Genomic DNA, 18,104 nt, shown 5'->3' on the forward strand with positions numbered 1-18,104 from the left:
CTGCTCTACTCGAAGAGGCGGACATCAGTTGCCCAAAAAATTGAAATTTATAAACGACTAATTAACGAAAACCAACTAATTAAGTTTTTAACTAATTACCATATGGACCATATTACAATATACAAATTCTAGTCGTGGAGTTCGCAAGGCGATGGATCCACTTGGAACGAATTCTCAGGATGACACCAGTTTCGATATATTAGTTCCCGAACTTTGCGGAGAAATGCATTGGCGTTGCAGTTACTTTCTTAACAAAACTTCGTTTTATGCGTTGAAGCACAAAAGTAACTGGAACGCCAGATGGTCCACATGGCCTTCTGAACCGCTTGTCGAACCGGTTCGAAACAGTTCCTCCAATAAGTTAAGGCTCATCCACACTAAGCCGACACGACACCGGTTTTGGTCTGCCGACTGTTGGCGACAGCATTTTCCTTGCTTTAATCCGTTGGCTACAGCGTTTTTCGCCCTGTATAAACCGCTGTCGCCATCAGTCGGTAGACCAAAATCGGTGTCGTGTCGGCCAAGTGTGAATGAGCCTTTACGGTACGCGTTCGGCTCCAAGATGGCAGAAAAATACTGGTGCGCTTCGGTTCAGCTGTAAATAACGATTGTGCACCGGTTTAGATTCAGCCCCGGTTCGGTTCGACACCCCGATTACAGGTATAAAAAATGTAAATGAGTCTGTCTTTTACCAAACGGACTCCAAGCAACAAACTTATTGCTCCACTTTGTTTAGAAATACTAAAAAAAGTACCTGATATTGGAAGGTCACTTTTCTCGAATAATTGTATACGATTCGAAAAATTCGTAGAACCCTAGTGATAATTTTCCCGTGCAACACTGCACTGATGTAGGAGCCTGCGTAAGCGAAAATATTTATTATAAGGGCTGGTATGCAGGCCTACGTGGGAAAAGGGATTAAATATCTGCCCTGAAGGCCCGCAGCTATCAGGAATTCCCAGAGGGAGCCGATAACAGCCCGGGCGTCCGTGTGTGTGCAGGCCATTCCTCTGCAGTTTCATTGCGACGAGGTCAAACCGTTTGCCACGGTGTCACCACTTTTCCAATGGGACACCCAAAGAGGATTATATAGTTAAACTACATTAGTATATAACGTATTATCGAAATAATACCGTAAACCTCGCTGCTACCGTAAGCAAAGGTATGTGAAAAGTCAAGAAACCACGCATAAAAAAAAAGAAGGCAGTTTCATCCGAAGGTGAAGTATTGAAAGAAAATTCAGAGCCCTTCCACTGCTGTGAAAATGGAAGCCAGCGAAGCTGTGACCATGGTGGGTCTGCTATAGTGAATCTATATATTATCAATACTGACGATATTGAGCGTCTTCGGCATGCTCATCAAAGAGCAAGGACACCGGCGTCTTGTTTTAGCCCGACGCGACGGCCAAGTAGTGCGTTTGCTGCGCCAAGTCCACCCCACCGTCATAGACTAGCGTATGAGCCACAGCGTTCATAGCCGCGGCAGACTGCACGGCATCGTCAGGATGCTGACGTCAGGATCTTGGAAGATGTGGTTAAACGAGCGTCCGTCCCATAGCGAGTTCAAAGTGCAACTGCTGGTAACAGCGCTAGCGCGATCTCTATACGTCACGAGACAAACAGGCACAACGATTGGTGGGACGTGCCGCCGCCGAGTATCACGACACTTGTGAAAGAGGCATCGGCGGTGGCGAAGGGTATAACAATGGGCCATCCATCATTCGTTTTGACACCTGTGCTAAGGCACAACTGGCGGGAAACCGCCACGCACATGGAGCCGAAATTGTTGTATACACGCCGGTCGGTCTGCGGACGCGATCTCATGGAACCTAGCCCTTAACAGCTACGCAGTAAAACAGCAAAGTTAAGCATCACGCTAAACTTTGCTCCTCACACGGTGTTCGAACAATACGCGGAAATGACGTGGCGCGACGTAGTACGCGACACAATTGCTGCTGCGTGCAGCAGGAACAGCTCCCTGACAAATGCCAGGCGTCTCACAACGCTGGCCCTATGATGAACGCCGGCGGCGGCGTTATATGGGCGTCGCGCCTCGATTATGCACGAGACCGACGGAAAGGCATTTTGTCGGCGCCTGATTAAAGGATCAGATAGATTTAGCTCGACGTTTTGCACCCATTCCGCTGAACTCGGTGAATGCACCAGGTGCAATATTCACGAGCTGCTCAGCAGGAAGGCTAATGTGCGTGCGCACACAGCGCTCATACTATACGGCGGAAGGGAGAACGCTGCCCCGGATCCAGCAGAGCCGATTGAAAAGAGCGTTACTGTGCGTTCATTTGGCATCGCCATTTCTGCAGGCAAACGCACCACGCGTCTCTTGGAGCCTTCTATAACCCGCTGGTGGAGGTGGAATCAACGGAAGTGGTATGATTTCGTGTTCGAGCAAAGCGAGTTTTAAGGTGGAGTCGTTAGATCTCTGTTTCAAGGTCGCGTTGTGAGGTACACATAAAGTCACGTGACCCAAGGAAGGCCAGAAGCGAAATAATGCGTGTCCAGCCGTGTATGGGAGATTAATGATTAGCAAATTTAATTATTGGTTGATTAGTGATTGGATTATGGTGGATTAGGGTGGATTAATGTCGATTAAGGTGTATTAAGAATGATTAAGGTGGATTAAGGAGGAGTAGGGTGGGTTAAGATGAATTAGAGTAGGCTTTACAAGGCGTTCGCCTTCTCGTCTCTTAGGCGATAGCTAAGGACACGTGGAAAATTTTCCTTCCATAACCTTAATATAAAGTTTCTTGTCGGTACTTTCCAGTGCGTTTGAATTAAGCGAAAAGACGAATTAACCGAGTTCGAATTAACGGGAGTCGACTTTGTTGCTATCTGCGGGTGATTTTCATGTTTGGATCTACAGTTATAATGTGGGAACAATGAAGCCCATCGGTCCGCCTTTAATTTTACGCAGGGAAGACACTGGCTGTTTCGAATCGGTAACCCGCGCCACGTGTGGGTCGCGCATGCATCTTCGGTTCCAGGACAGCACGGCAGCGCCTGTCCGCCTAATTCCTCGGGCAAGAAAATGTCTCTCGAGTTTTCAGAAACCGCGCCAGCAATAACTGCGGCACTCCGTATGATAATGAGCATGCGCTGTTTCATGTACCGTAGTAGCGGATTGTAACATTTCCTGTGAATAGACGCCAAAAATTACTAAAATGACAGAAGTGTCCGTGCACTGTGCAGCGTTTATATACTGATTCAAATGAAGCCTCTATCTTCCTGTACTAAAGAGTTTGAATTATGGGTCGGCGTTAGGAGTGAACCACAATCAGATGCATTTTGAACACCTGATTCTGTGCAAACAATAAGTTAAAGTTATTTGACATTTTGATGAAGACCTTGTGCTAGTTTCGTGGCTTCAAAGGAAGAGTCGATACGAGCAGCATTAGCAACTCTGTTCGACCTTTATACCTTCGCATTTCCTGAAGCTCTAGAACAAGTTAAGAATCGCACGAAGAGCGATGGAACGAAACATGCTAGGCCTAACGTTAAGAGACAGGAAGAGAGCAGTGTGGATCAGACAGCAAACGGGGATAGCCAATATTCTAATTCACATTAGGAGAAAAAAATGGAGCTGGGCAGGCTATGTAATGCGTAGGATGGATAACCGGTGGACCATTAGAGTTACAGAATGAATACCAAGAGAAGGGAAGCGCAGTCGAGGACGGCAGAAAACTAGGTGGGGTGATGAAGTTAGGAAATTCGCAGGTGCAAATTTCCTAACATGGAACAAACATGGAAGGACTCTGGTGGTACACATAAAAGTGTTTGTTTCACGCTCGGAAAAACACTTGTATGTAGCACGTATATACTGAGCAACAGAAAGTTGTATCGGGAGTTTCTCATGTTGCTCTACAATTTTCTCATTGACGCTACTAGTCCAATTATATTTGACGAGTTGAATAATTAATACTAATTACACAACGTGGGTGAAGTTCCTTAAGAATGCTAATAGCATTCTTTAGCTAGCGCAAGACAGGGGTAATTGGACATCGCAGGGAGAGGCCTTCGTCCTGCAGTGGACATCAATATAGGCTGATGATGATGATGTAATCAGGCGGAATGCAAGAAATTATCCGAGTATCTTCAAGCGACGGCAAACAACATTACCAATTTGTTCGGTCCAGCTGCGTGGCATTTGCATATTTCTAATGTTTGGCCCAACTTAAGTGAAACAGTAAAACGCCCTGTATATAGGATTATTGGGTATGGGGCAAATGAATTTTTTTGTTCGATTGATGGGCAGGCGTTCGTTCTACAAACAGCGAACGCTATGCGCCTTGCGTACAAGAGTTTCTGTTCTGTGTGCGCGCAGTGTCGCTGACCCTACACTCTGGGTAACGCTTGCGTCCGAAATTTCTAAAACCAGGGGGACTACTTTCTTTTCTTTATTTCTTCTTTTTTTAAATTTTTGGTTGCACAGAAGTACGGGAAAAGCTGAGTAACAACCATGCGTGGTGAAAAAACGCAAAGAAAAATCAAATAGAAAGAAAGAGACTGTTTTTTTTTTCTTCTATTTTGTGTGTCTCGGGATGACTGCGTGGACGAAAAAAAAAAAAAAAAAAACATTACGACGAGGAAAGTGCGACACCCAGACAGGTTACGGCTAAACGGCTAAACAGAGAGGAAATGGAGCCAGCCGGCGAACGACCGACAGCTGTAACGGGAAGAAGGACGCCTGCCACCACTCGGGGGCTTGAAAGGGGAGAAGCGAACCCAAAGCCCTGGTGTATAACCTTCCAAGACTATACATACTTGTACAATAAGTATAACGCACAATTGCCTTCAATGTTCTTTTTCATGAGAAACTCGGAAGCGAGTATACCGGAAGTTGTACTGGGAGTTTCTCATGTTGCTCTACAAATTTCTCATTGACGCTACTAGTCTAATTATATCTTGCGTTTAAGGCTATTCGCATTCTTTAAGAACTTCACCCGCGCGCTGTGTGTGTGTTTCTATCTGTTTCTTCTATTTAATCTTAATCTATTTTTCAAAGGCAGCGTTTACAGTTGCGGCCGATGGAGCTCGGTCCAGTGCCTATACATTTGACTAGACGAACTACCCAGCTAGGCTAATGAAGCTCGATTGAAGGTTTTTTTTTCAGGCAGTATTCGTCTTATATGCGCGTTTACAATCTTCACGCCAAAAAGCATTGTTGCCGTTCCGTGTAAAAATGCAGTGTCTGTCGTAATCAAGTTATAAAGGAAGTATATTCGCGCTTCGAGCGAAAGTATCGTACAAATATTACACGCTGAATTTGCGGGCGTTCCCGTTCAACAAAATTTATTGACAAACACGGGACACCTCTGCATCGCTAGAGCATGTATAGGCCCCTTCATGTCTATACACAGCTTCCAATATCCGAGCCTGAAATTTTCACGAGTCGCGACATTTCGAGAAAAATTCAAACATCACTGCAGGTGCGACAGAAGCGAGCGGCTGAAACGTCCTTCAGGTAGCATGGCTCGCACGTACTGCTTCCGAAGTGAGCGAGCACGTGCGTCAGCCGAGCGAGCCGGAGCGAGCGGCGTCCAGGCCGTGACGTCACTCCCTAGAATGACGTCACGGACCGAGCGGCGCTCTGACCAGCCTAGCGAGCCGGAGCGAGCGGCGCCCAGGCCGTGACGTCACTCCCTAGTATGACGTCGCGGGCTGAGCGGCGCTCTGACCAGCCTAGCGAGCCGGAGCGAGCGGCGTCCAGGCCGTGACGTCACTCTCGAGAATGGCGTCACGGGCAGAGCGGCGCTCTGACCAATGACGAAGAGCGAGAAGGAATACCAATCAAACCAATCAATGGAAAAATATTAGATTACCTCGGCCCATAATACCTTGTCACGTGCAACACATGCATCAGACTCGAAACAAACAGGCAGTGTCCACTCCGAGTAACGGAAACCGATCTCGAAGGATATATGCAAGAGCCGGAAACACGTCGTGGCAGACATACTTTGGACTTGCCTATTGCTTCACGAATTTACACGTTCGCGTAAGAACATTCTTGCGGAATCCACTGACAGTGCAGTTATGAAATGTCACGTAGCGCAAACGCAAAGTATATAGCTGAGCTTTAATTCTAACGCGAAGCACAATAACCCGTCGTTCTACCCATGAGGCCACAGACGCATGCTTACGTATTCTATCGTGAGTGACGTGTGCGTCAGGACGCCAGATTCTAATGGGTCACAGACGCAGGAATGACGTTCACTATACAACGTGACAATTGGAAGCTCGCGAACAACATAACGACCGCACAAAGAGGGATGGAACGAAAAATGTTAGGCCTAATGTTGAGAGACAGGAAGAGAGCGGCGTAGGTTAGAGAGCAAACGGTGATAGCCGATATTCTAATTAACATTAGGAGAAAAAAATGGAGCTGGGCAGGCCATGTAATGCGTAGGATGGATAACCGGTGGACCATTAGGGTTAGAGAATGGATACCTATAGAGAAGGCAAGCGTAGTCGAGGACGGCAAAAAAATTAGGTGGGGGTGATGAAGCAAGGAAATTTGCAGGCGCAAGTGGGAATCAGCTATAGAGCGAGACAGGGGAAATTGGAGATCGTGAGATGGCCTTCTTCCTGCAGTGGACATAAACATAGGTTGATGATGATGGCAACATGATCGACAACATCGTCAACATTATACCACTGCGCTTCGTCCCGCCGCGTCGCGTCTCAGAGCAAGCAACAAGTTGCTCATAAAAGCGACAGCGCGCCACTCATCTCCATCCTTCTCTCGTACCAACGAGTGCTTCAATGTGACTCTGCACCGTCTTCGGGATTGGCCCACTTGCCCCAGTCCTTGCTTCGTGCCAGGTAGCGTTTCGAGACGCCGTTGTGCCACATTTATAGGCTTCTCGATCGGCTCAGAGCGTTACGGAAAAAGGGCTGTGACGATTTTTTTTGTTTATTATTTATTTATTTATTAATATATATATTTTTTTGAATCAGTTGTCAAGCCATCGTTGCCGCCTTGCTGCTGTGGTCGCACACACGATTGATCGCTTTTTACAAACATTGCCCAACTGGCAAGTAACGCTTTGGAGAACCCGCAAAATGCTTCGCATAACACTGATTTCCAGTGCGCAAGATCTCCATATTCATTTCTCTACGAAATGAAATATGAAGAATATACATGTAAGGTTGCTCCCGCAGTTTCAACCAGAGAAAGATGACCTGGCGAGCATGAAATCGGTTTCGGAAGGAAACAGGGCCAGTTCTAACAGACGCTCAGCGAACCGATTGCGTTCGATTCAGCCGAGACTGATCAACGAAGGCGAACGGAGAGACGGCGAAATGGTTATAAGCGTATGATTTCGGAAGCAGGAGCTGGTCTTGTAGACCACAGTGGCTGCAGAAGCACCGACGTGGCTGACCGCGATAACGGCAACACGTTTCGTTCCGACTCGAGCAGCAGGCTGGGAGGTTATGCTCGGGCACCGCATCGCAATTAACAGTCAAGTCGCATGACTAGGGGCTCAGCCTTCTGACAGCGAAAGTTCGCGAGACGAGACGAACCAGAAACGAACCCGCGACCGAAACATCGCACGATGTTCGCACTCGACACGAGGGGGGGGGGGGGGGGAGGAGGGAGAGTGGTGCGGACAAGAACGCGGCAAGCACACGACCGGCAGCAAACAAGAATAACGGGAGCGCGGACGAGGGAGAGGAGAAAAGACCAGACTGTTGTTGGCGGGAAAAATCCACGTGGTTGGGTCGAGAGCAGCAAAAGAGAGAGCGATGGGGGTTTGAAAAAAGGACGGGGGACGCAGCGCGTGAGCCCGTGGTCGCGTCTGGACGCCGATCCGATCGATGGGTGCCCGCGCCACGCTACGCCGGGGCTCGACCCACGGCCCGGACTCCGGGGGAGTCCGGCCGCCGCCACGGCAACCTTCCTCAAATGCGCGCCGGAGTTCCGCGCGCTGTGCTGCACGCCGGGCAGCTTTGCGCATGCGCCGAGGTCGATCGGTCTCGCCTCCTCTCCCCGCCGCCTTTACCGTTGTGCGAACGGCGTCCCCCTTGCCCTCCTTCGGAAAACTCCGCGGCGAGTTTTCCGACTTGACTCAAACTTCGCTGCCTTCCTCCTCGCCCTCTTTCTATTCTCCGCGCGCACCTCTGCGTTCTCTCGCCCTTTCTCGATCCGTCCCTCTCTGCAGTCTCACTTTCTCTCTTCCCCCTCTCTCTCTTTCTCTCGCGAGATCTCGTCAAATCGTCCCCTCCGCCTCTTCATCGAGGGTGAGAGAAAGTGAGAGAGAGGAGGTCGATGAAGGAAGTCGGCGCGCTGGACGAGAGCTAGCGAGTGAACGAAGGTAAAGCAATCAAACGCACGGCAGTAGGGGAGACGGAGGGAGAGCGGGCCTATGCAAATCCAAGAGGAGGTGCCGCTCCGAATAGGTAGGAGTCAAGAGGAGGGCGAGAGGTCCAGACAAAAGCAGACGAGCCGAGAGGGTATATACGAAGACTCTCCGCCCCGTTATTTTCTGCCCCGACGAGAGTTGGTAGTGCGCGCGCGCGCGACCTTCTTTGCCGGCCAACTTTTTGTATTATTTTATCTGCTTATCGTCGCAATACCCCTCTCTCACAAGCCTTTGCGATTCCATAGTTTGTGCTTTCGGAATCCCCGCTCTATTACTTTTTTTTTTTTTTTTGGTGGTTGTTGCTGTTGGGCCCCAAGTTTAAGTATTTACTCTGCGGGTGCGTTCCGATTCCGCCACCTCTGACCCGTCGCCATATCCTTTCTCTCTTTTTTATTTTTGTTTCACTGCCGTTTGTCTATATTTGTCTCATGACTCGCTAGGCTAAGACACTGGTCACCCCGACGTTCTAAGGAAAGGGACACATTACCGTCTTCGCATCCCCGAGCTTTCAGCCAATCGCCGTGAAGAGGCCGTGGGGGCGGGATGGTTGGGGTACAACATCCGCGAAAAGTCACCGTTAACGGTGCCGCTGCCAAGAGCTGCGTCACAAGCTGTGTCACACCACTCACATTTGTCCCAGAATGAGAAGCTATGGTGACCCAACACCAACCGTGATCCAGTACTGCGCGCACGCGAGGGCGTATTCGTGAAAGACACTTGTGACGCAAGTCACTTGTGACACACGGATTCCGCCAGGTGCGGTGCAGGGCGATCCAGAATCGGCAATGCTCACAAGAGAGGCCGCCAGTAATATAAACTGCTTTTGAGAGAACTAGACTCGACGCACAGGACTACCGCCACGGCAGTCCGGAAAGCTGTCCAATCAGCTGTCCAATCAGCTGCTTGGAGCACAAGAAAAAAAAAAAAAAAAAACAGCACACACACACACACACACACACACGCACACACACACGCACGCACACACGCACGCACGCACACACACGCACACACACGCACACACACGCACGCACACACGCACGCACACACGCACACACGCACACACACGCACGCACGCACACACACACACACACACACACACACACACACACACACACACACACACACACACACACACACACACACACACACACACACACACACACACACACACACACACACACACACACACACACACACACACACACACACACACACACACAGGGGAGGGCCAAGGAAGTTTAGGAAAGCTCAAATATGGATGAAAGCATCCTCCGTGAGGGCTGCAACCATCTTTCTTTATGCTGTACTCAATAAGGTCAACGCAACTGACAAGGAAGGTCAAACGTATGTTTACACTGTACTAACTGCGACGTAGCGGCGTGACATGCGAAGGAACAACGCACTGGAACACAACACTGCAAGGAGCCGTTCGCCCGTTCTTACGTAACCGTTTTGTCAAACAGCCTGGCCCGAGCTTCCGTGCAAAAACAAAACAAGAATACAAAAATTAAGAATACATATAAAATAATTATTGGCCCATCGAATTTGTTGGTTCGTTTGGCTAAGTGGAGCAAATAAGTGGCGCAAGTAAGAAATAACATTGGTAGTAGTTCGCACTAAATTGTTTTATCTTTAAATGCTTTATAAGAGAGAATCTAATGTTTCAAATTTCTGCTCAAAGTGTGTCACGTGCGCACGATCATCAAATGAAAGTCAGAGATAAAAGAAGGGGTGCGGGGAGTGGGCAATGAGAGCGGCGCGCAGAGGAGGTCTCGACAGCGTGGGGTCTGAAATAGAGAGAGGCTTCGCAGATTTCGTAAAAATAACCAGTCTTGCTCGCGAGATTTCCCAATCACGCACTCTGGCTGCCAATCTCCATAGCAGCACGCTGAACGGCTTGGCCAAAGAAACACACCTTTCCCTCAACGAGCGGCTCGCCAGCGCCGCCGCCGATACGCCCCAGAGAGCACGCGAGCAGACGACGGAAGTGGACGTTTGCTTTTTTTTTTTTTTAATCTGCTCGAAACGCTCCTCCAGGTCTTGTGGTGAGCGCGCGCGTTGCTGCGGCTTCAACTCGCGTAAACGAGTGTCGCTCGCGACGTAGCGTTATGTGGAAAACTGCCACCAACCTTGTCGACCACGCAACGCCAGCCGTCGTCTAGCGTGGCCGAGACGACTTCAATCTCTTTGCAACAGCGCAGAAATTCGTCCCATTCCAGCATTTTATGCTCCTTTTTTCATTCAGGCAGACGAATAGGAAGTGACGTCACGGGCTCGACCACTTCTTCGCAAGGGGGGGAAGGTTACGAGGTTTTGCAGTGGTGGTGACGGGTGTTTGCTCCGCTGTTGGCTTGCGTTGTTTATTGCGTTCCTACTAATGAATGATGCCACCTACATGTGAAACGGAAGAAAAAACGAATTCATGAGAATTGTTATTCGCCATCCACAGTGCACATGAACGCTGCATGTCAGAATCTGGCACCACAAATGCAACGCGGAACGGACCGAATGTAGCGATAATGCTCATTAATGTGTTTTTCTGTTTCACCGGTCCATAAAGAGGCGCTTTCAGGCAATCAGAATGACGCGCCAAGACTATGAAGGACTTTTCGTACCGTAATGGCACATGGTTACCTGCTCAGCTCAAGAAAAACAAGAAATGCAACTGCGAAAGCGGCGCTGCTAGGGCCGCGAAACAAGCCTGGAATCGGCCAAGCAGCGAGTGCAACCAGCTACGTCGCTGCCCCAACTTTTCTCTCGCCGCTGTTCCGTCATGCGGGCGTACGCCCCACAAACCAATAAAGTTCACGGCCGCGTTTTGTTTTTGTCGCAACATTTTAGCGAAATATCAAACAAGTTTATTTTTATCTTTTATTAAATTAAAAAATAATGAGTGGACAGTGAGAAAATACAAGAAATCTTGCGTCTAGTGCTGCCCTCAAATACGTTTTTGCAAGATGGCGGTCCGTAATGACGCCGCAGCGACCAATGGCAGCGCGCGCGCGCGTGACGTCACAGACATGCCCAGGGGGAGCCCGTGCATGCTGGGGGGTGAGCCCAATCACAAGGCAGTCTTTGACAGATCAATTGATGTTTCTATGGTAACATGGTCGGTGTCGTCCTGAATGTCGTGACAGGTGTGTGACTGTTCAAATCCACAGTATGTACGCGAAAGGAAAAGGCTCAACAGTACCTTCGGATGCTCAAGCACGGGAAAAGTAAGTGAGACGAGTACACCGTAGCCGCCGCGGCGGCAACCATGTTCGATTCCGAGCCCGTGCCGGCAAAACTCGGCGCGACCCGGCGGCACGCTTGCCGCGTCTCGGCATCTCTTGTGCGGCTCGGCAAAAACGACCGCGTTTTTGCTCCGCCGCGCGTTCATCCGCGGGCTCGTGCTTTCGGGTTCCGTAGATCGGGACGCGAGAACCCGAGTTCCATGTTTTGAACGAGAGAGTCCGCGGATAATCAAAAAAAGAGAAAGAGTACGCCGCGTTTTCCCGACGCGGGCTGCTCGTAGGCCTCGGGCATATGGGCGGACCGACTCCATTCCGGGGAAGGGGGAGAGGGGGGAGGCTGCATGGCGGCGGACGCGATGATCGGCTGCCCGGAATGCCGTCTGCTTCGACTACGACTAACCGATCGCTCTGCTCTGTCCCCTTTCGCAGGCTAGCGCTGTACGTCTACGAATACTTACTACACGTCGGCGCCCAGAAAGCTGCACAGACGTTCCTATCAGAGGTGAGATGCGTGCTTCCGTTTCTCTTTTTTCCTCTTTTGCGTTTTTTTGTCTTGTTTTCGCCGCCGCCGCGGCCCGCTTGGCTCGCGGCTTCATGGGTGATCGCTTGGTCGCGCCTGGAGCGTGGCGCGAGCAGCGTCCGTCGTCGACGGTGCGCGTAGCGCGCGCGCCTGCTTTTTCGCGAGCGGCTCGGCGTCGGCCGCTCGGGGAAAACGGTTTTGCTCGGCTGCATCTGCGACGCCAGTTTCCACTGCCACCGTGGTGATGTGTCCCCTCCACCCCGACCGCGAACTGTTTGTGCGCGTGTGTGTGTGTGCATCGGACAGTGCGCGCGATCGGCTCCATCGGCGATCTTCATCGGCGGCGAGAGCGTCCGGAGAAGTGAAATTCCTCCGGTTGCACAAGAAATAAACACCGAAATGCTAAGATCAGCAGGGGGGGTGCGTGCGAGTGATGCCTTTGCGAACGTAGCTGCCGCTAACACCGGCGCTGAAAAAACTGCACGATGCAGCTGCTCGGAGGAGCGTGCACTCGTTCAAATAAACAAGCATAATAAAAGAGTGATGTAGAGAATCAAGAGCGCGGCAGAGGACGCAGTCTTGTAACCGGCCACGCTGCGGCTTCCGCGGTCGTGGCCCGGCAGGTTGTGTCGGGTGTGCTAGAGGACGAAAAGAACCTTGGCTCTACAGCTGCACGCTGAGCCCGGGAAGGTCGCCTCTGTTGTTGACTGGGGGGCACCTCCTCTGTCCTCGGGGGCGCTTTTATTCTTTGATTTCCCCGTTCCGTAAGACACGCGGCTGCCTCGTGGTGTGCGCGACACTTCACATTGGCAGCGAGGCCGACTCATTGGCTCGGAGGACGGCGCGATACTGCGCCTCGCCACATTGCCTCATTCGCCTCGTATCGTAACACACACACACACACTCCTCCCCCCCGATATGTGTGGTACGTCCCGCCGCCAGGTGTGCACCGTCGGCAGCCTTTGCTTGCGCTCTCGCGTTGCGAGGTTTTGACCCTTGGCGACGGCGAGAGACCTGTGTTCCACCCCCACCCCCCACCGGAATGGTGGTGACGATTTTCGTTTCGAGTCCGTAAGCAGCTTTTGATTGTGGAGGCACGCGATTCTGCTTTTCCGTCCTTATCGGACGGCGTTATCTCGTTCTGCTTTGCCGACGTTGCCGCCTGCCTCCTTTTAACGGACGACCAAAGCGGCTTGGGGGGCTTCTGGAAAGTTCACGTGGAACCCCTGCTACAGTTATGCCGGCAGATTAGTGCTGCTCACTGCTGTTGTCAATTTTCACACTTGGCTTTTAGGTTTTGTGGCATGTGAAGGGAAGATCTAGCTATTTCTGATGCTCCATCTGACCGTGTAGTGAGTGAGGGTCTCGCAGGAAACGACCTCATCAACAAAGCCTGCACATCACTGCCTTTGGTAGACCAGTTGTGTTTGGCAGACACTGTCCAGATTTCGCCTTCAGTGGGCACCATGCAAAAGCTGTCACATAGTCACTCCAGGGTGCCCCTGTTACAATTGAATATTTGCATGGATCTCCATTTGATCAAACACGCAATGAATCACTGTTTGGTTTGCAGGATATCTGAAAATTTCACCTTGCTCTCATCTCTGGCTCGAAGAGTTTTCATTGGCTACAGCAGTTCGCTGTGCGATGTGCAGTTCGCTGTGCGACTGTTTTTGAGACTGTGGGCTCAATAAGTCTGTGCTGGATAAGCCTCGCAGTGTATCGGAAGTGGCATGACTACTGCATGCCGGAGCCAGTGGATGTTTGACCAATCAGTGTTGCTATGATTTCTAGCAATGATTTTGCATAAACAGGATTCAAAAGCAGCTAGGATCTGCCGAACATTCTGTTGAATTTGCTATGAAGAAATTCAGTGAGAAAGACGGTCAGGTATAGTAAGCGGGCTTTTGGAGGGCCGTTAAGTACCGATTATTTCTAGAACTAATGTTGCAAAAACAGGGGAGGCAGTTCTGAGACACTTGATCACGTTGACAAAAAAATGTGCCTGCTACAGAAACACAAAAAGTCACAGAAATCCACGCTAGAAACCATTTTTTTGAAACGCGCTCTGTGTTGAGCAGTCTAATATGTGCCCGATGTTGCCATTTGACATCCAGTCGTTAAATATTGACACTGCAAATAACTCGTAACACTCCCCTAAAGCAGATTCTGCTAAGTCCAGTTTCAGTTAGCAGAATCTGCCAAAGTATTGATAGGAATTCAGTAAAAATGGGCTGAAGAGTTTATAGGAAATCCCTATTAAAAATAATCTAAATTGGCAGCACTGTGCTTGATCCACATGTGGCCAAGCATGCAGCTTTCGTATTGAGCCTTGCCGTGCAATGGTTCTACTGGAGGCTTAATTTTTCTTATCTGGCTGGCTCTGCAAGTGGTGTAACGAGCACTTTAAGGCTTATTAGCTGGCTGTGAAGTGCTGGTTGTTTGTATGGGCTTGAAAAATGGCCAGATTTATGTGCCTCAAGTGTACATTTTGCTGTACTTCTCACACGTTTGCTTCTGTGCAACCAAAACGGTTGTCCTAGAACAGAGACTGATGCGAGGTCTGAACGAACCCGGCACAATTGCTACAGGGTATCATTGTTTAATCGGGTACCAAATAAGGCTTGTGTGGATGTTGGGCCCGGTATCGATGATAGCTGGAATGTTGGTTCATTTCTTTCCTTTGTTCTGGTACCTTGATGAGAGCTGCATTCGAAAGGAAATTAATTTTGGTTGTTGTGAAACCATTTGTCCAGCACAATGAAGGACGACGGTTGTGTGTGACTGAAGGCAGCATTTGAGGTGGGTCTTGAGAGAAGAAATCTCTTCTTAGACATAGAAATATGTTTCTGCATTTGGATGTGAGACTATATCAAACTGCGTGGACTTCTTGGAGGTCTGCTGTCTGTGGGAGGAGTTATTGAATGCGTCTGTGGGAGGGCAGCAAAATAAGCAGTGAAGTATCCTGTGCATATTATGAAAGCATAAATAAGATTCAACCAGGTGAACAGTGTTCATTGCATTCCTTGAAACACGTCAATACCAAAATGCCAGCTCAATGCCTTAATTAAGGATTCTTGACAACCTTAGCTCCTCACAAGCACTTAGCATTTTTTGGTTTATGATGTCGGGTATTTTGCCACTTTCTGAAATGGCTCTTGACCAAGGTAGTCTGTTAAAGGGTGTTTTCCTTTTCACAACATAGGTAGCTATAGCTGTACGATAGTCGTGTTTTCATTACCATTTTTCACGCTAGATGGCAGCTGGTGATTGCATCATCTGCTACCTGAAATGGTACAGCAGTGGGAAAAACATTCGCAAGGAAACCACTTTCTAGTATGAGCAGTGTGAGAAGGCACAGTTAGGAGTACCACTGATACTTGGTAGTACCAAGCCACCTTGGAGTACTACAGTGATTTGCACAATTTCTGAGGAGGAACACTACAATTCAAACAACCTTTTCGACGAAGTTCGAAGGTGTGAAGTAGGTGGTTCATAACAGTGAATAAACAATTATTCTTTGCCGTACAAGGTTTTGGGAGGTTTCTCTGTGTTTTTGACTTGTTTTTGAAGCATGTCTGGTCATTCAAAAGATCCATTTTAATTACATTTAAAAAAAGCTCTTAAATGGTTAAAGTGCTTACGCAACACTTATTATTATTATTATTATTTTTTTTGGTAAATGTAGGCTCGTCCCCTTGAACACCTAGACAGGTGTCAGGCGGTGAATTTTCAATCATGGTCGAGCACAATCAGGATCGAATTCCTCGACCGTGATTGGCCTGCTTGCGCGAATATGTCCATTGCGATCGAGAAATTCGATCCCGATGGGGCTCGATCACAATCGTAACGAAACGTCTGACACCTGTATTAAAAAAATACTGGCAAGTAGAGCATGCCCTATATAATTTACTGTAATACTTATTGCTACGAAGCAGTTTATTCTGGTACCCTGTAGCTTGTGTCGGGACGTCGCAATACACTAGCCCAATCTGTCCCTGTGGTTGCTGCGACTTTCACACGAGACACAGATAGAAGAAACGGAGAGCAGCGCTCTGGTTTAGTTTATTATGGGCAACACTGTCACAGCTAACCTTATTGCTACATGACGTTCGCAAATTCTGCTGTCACAATGTCGCGATAATCTCAATGCCGGATTTGGCAAGCCGAGGACGAGACGAGGCAAGCCGAGTGTCAAATTAAGATATATTTTGAGTGTTTCCCAACCTTTGTACATGCTAAATGTTAACCCTTATATGTGCAAGAATCATGGGTTAAGTTGCTGCAGCTTCAAAGTTATGCTTCGGTGCTATCTTAAAGGCCCTCGAAAAGCCTTCAATTTTACCACCATGTGTTCCACTCCTGCTATAGCTCTAAACATGGCTACAACGTGCATAAATACATGAATAATAAAAGTGCTTAGAGGGGCCCTGAACCACTTTTTATTAAGTGGCGAAATGCGTTTGAAGTTAAAATATGCTAGTTCAGAAATAATTTGCCGCAAAAAGTACTTCAATGCGTTCAGCGGAAGCGGAGTTATTGGCAGTAAAACACAGCGTTCGTGGTGCTTCCACTCGTTCAATGATTTCCACTGCAAAGGCTACGGCGGAGGGGTGCCCACAATGCTCTGCCTATTGAACGTCACCGTAGCGCGCAGTTCAAGTTTGATTTTGGATGTTAACGTAGACTCCACTACTTGCGATTTTGGCACCTACAATGCGCCAAACGTAAGCCGAACACGGTTGTCCTCAGCGAGCCGCAGTGCGCTTAGCCAGTGCACTCGTCACAACACCCCGCAGCGGCCGCAGTATCTGCGCCACATTTACGCTACGTAGCAGACCGCAGCTACATGCGACTGTAGGGCGTATGCGCAGCGTTTTGCATTCTGCATGACAGGATTTGAATGCGTACTTGCGCTCAATTAATGCTCCAGTCTGGCCGTGCTAACAGGGTGCGGACCGGCTTTATCAGTCACCAGTTTGACTGACGGATATTAGTCACATCCAACTGAGCATTTTGACGAGCTATCAATAAGTCTGCCAAGGCGTCTAACCTGTAGCGGCCAGGAGTGAGCGCGCCTTGTCAAATGTGCGTGCGGCCTGACCAAGTTTCGTGTGGTTCGAGGCTAGTTGAGCGTTCGAAGCTAGTCGAAATTAGTGGGACCCAACCGCTACTGAACTGATAAGCAGGGTGGCCAAAGTTTAATTCTTAGGAGGGCGGCCGCGGGCGAGCGAAAGCTTCCGGAAGTACGTAATTATTATAAAAATTCGAAAGCAGGTTTTCGCTTACTTCAGCCTGTTTATTAAACTTCGTCAATAAATATGCACAGTAACAGTAGGAAGAAGTGCAGTGACCCAAACAGATCCAAACACCCTTTTTGATTGATTTCAGCTATTGGCCACTAGCAGCCGTGTTTCCCGGACGCTTTATGACGAAATAAAGCGTCCAGAAAAGATTGAGGGCCATGGATTCTGTTGAAAAGAGAGCGTTTGAGAGAAAGGTGACTTTGCACTCCGCTTGCGAGTTCCACGCGCCGCGCACGACTGCAAAAATTGGCCGAGATGTTCACAGCAGCATGTGCTATCCGCGGAACATGTCTTTTCACCAAGCCCGCGGGGTGGTTGAACTTTAAAGGGGCAATAAAGGAAAATATTAAGCCGAGCTAGATCGACAGATTATTTGTCTAGCAGTCTGTCATATTTTCTGTGTGCCCATAGTCACTTCGTTGCATATAAAGTTGTTGCCGAATGTCCTGCTGCTGCTCCTAAATTCGAGAACCGCCTGCGCCAGTGCGAACGAGTTGACTTAATCTCCATGTGACCTTCCGCAGTGGCGATCGCTGTGAATCGGCCAGTGCCGACGTCACATACAAGAGGTACCGTAGTCTACAGCAGTCGGCGCCACTCTGATTTTCCATTTTCATCATTTTCATGCTACGAAGGACGAAATTGTTATTACAGAAACATAATAT

At 49.1% G+C, this 18,104-nt stretch overlaps 2 protein-coding genes across 23 annotated transcripts in view; one reads left to right on the forward strand and one right to left on the reverse strand.

The window, feature by feature from the left end:
• The window catches only part of LOC119433406 (ubiquitin-like-conjugating enzyme ATG10), a 39,784-nt gene extending 28,647 nt beyond the window's left edge, over window positions 1–11,137 (reverse strand). For 2 of the 3 annotated variants that reach the window (XM_049658487.1, XM_037700611.2), the window contains exons 1-2: window positions 10,993–11,137; window positions 10,507–10,768 (exon numbers count right to left, since the gene is read on the reverse strand). In XM_049658487.1, the coding sequence (XP_049514444.1) occupies window positions 10,507–10,599 (93 nt within the window). In that variant the 5' untranslated portion in view covers window positions 10,600–10,768; window positions 10,993–11,137. The remainder of the gene's footprint in view (window positions 1–10,506; window positions 10,769–10,992) is intronic. The other variant, XM_037700612.2, reaches the window with a different exon arrangement.
• Window positions 11,138–11,405: 268 nt separating this feature from the next.
• Window positions 11,406–18,104, forward strand: part of LOC119433405 (single-stranded DNA-binding protein 3-like) — a 121,770-nt gene continuing 115,071 nt past the window's right edge. For 6 of the 20 annotated variants that reach the window (XM_049658907.1, XM_049658905.1, XM_037700607.2 and 3 more), the window contains exons 1-2: window positions 11,409–11,595; window positions 12,043–12,115. In XM_049658907.1, coding sequence (XP_049514864.1) covers window positions 11,540–11,595; window positions 12,043–12,115 — 129 coding nt within the window. In that variant the 5' untranslated portion in view covers window positions 11,409–11,539. Of the gene's footprint in view, window positions 11,596–12,042; window positions 12,116–18,104 lie in introns of all 20 variants that reach the window. The other 14 variants (XM_049658900.1, XM_049658904.1, XM_049658909.1 and 11 more) reach the window with 4 other exon arrangements.

This window comes from Dermacentor silvarum, chromosome 11, assembly GCF_013339745.2.
Source record: "Dermacentor silvarum isolate Dsil-2018 chromosome 11, BIME_Dsil_1.4, whole genome shotgun sequence".
NCBI lineage: Eukaryota > Metazoa > Arthropoda > Arachnida > Ixodida > Ixodidae > Dermacentor > Dermacentor silvarum.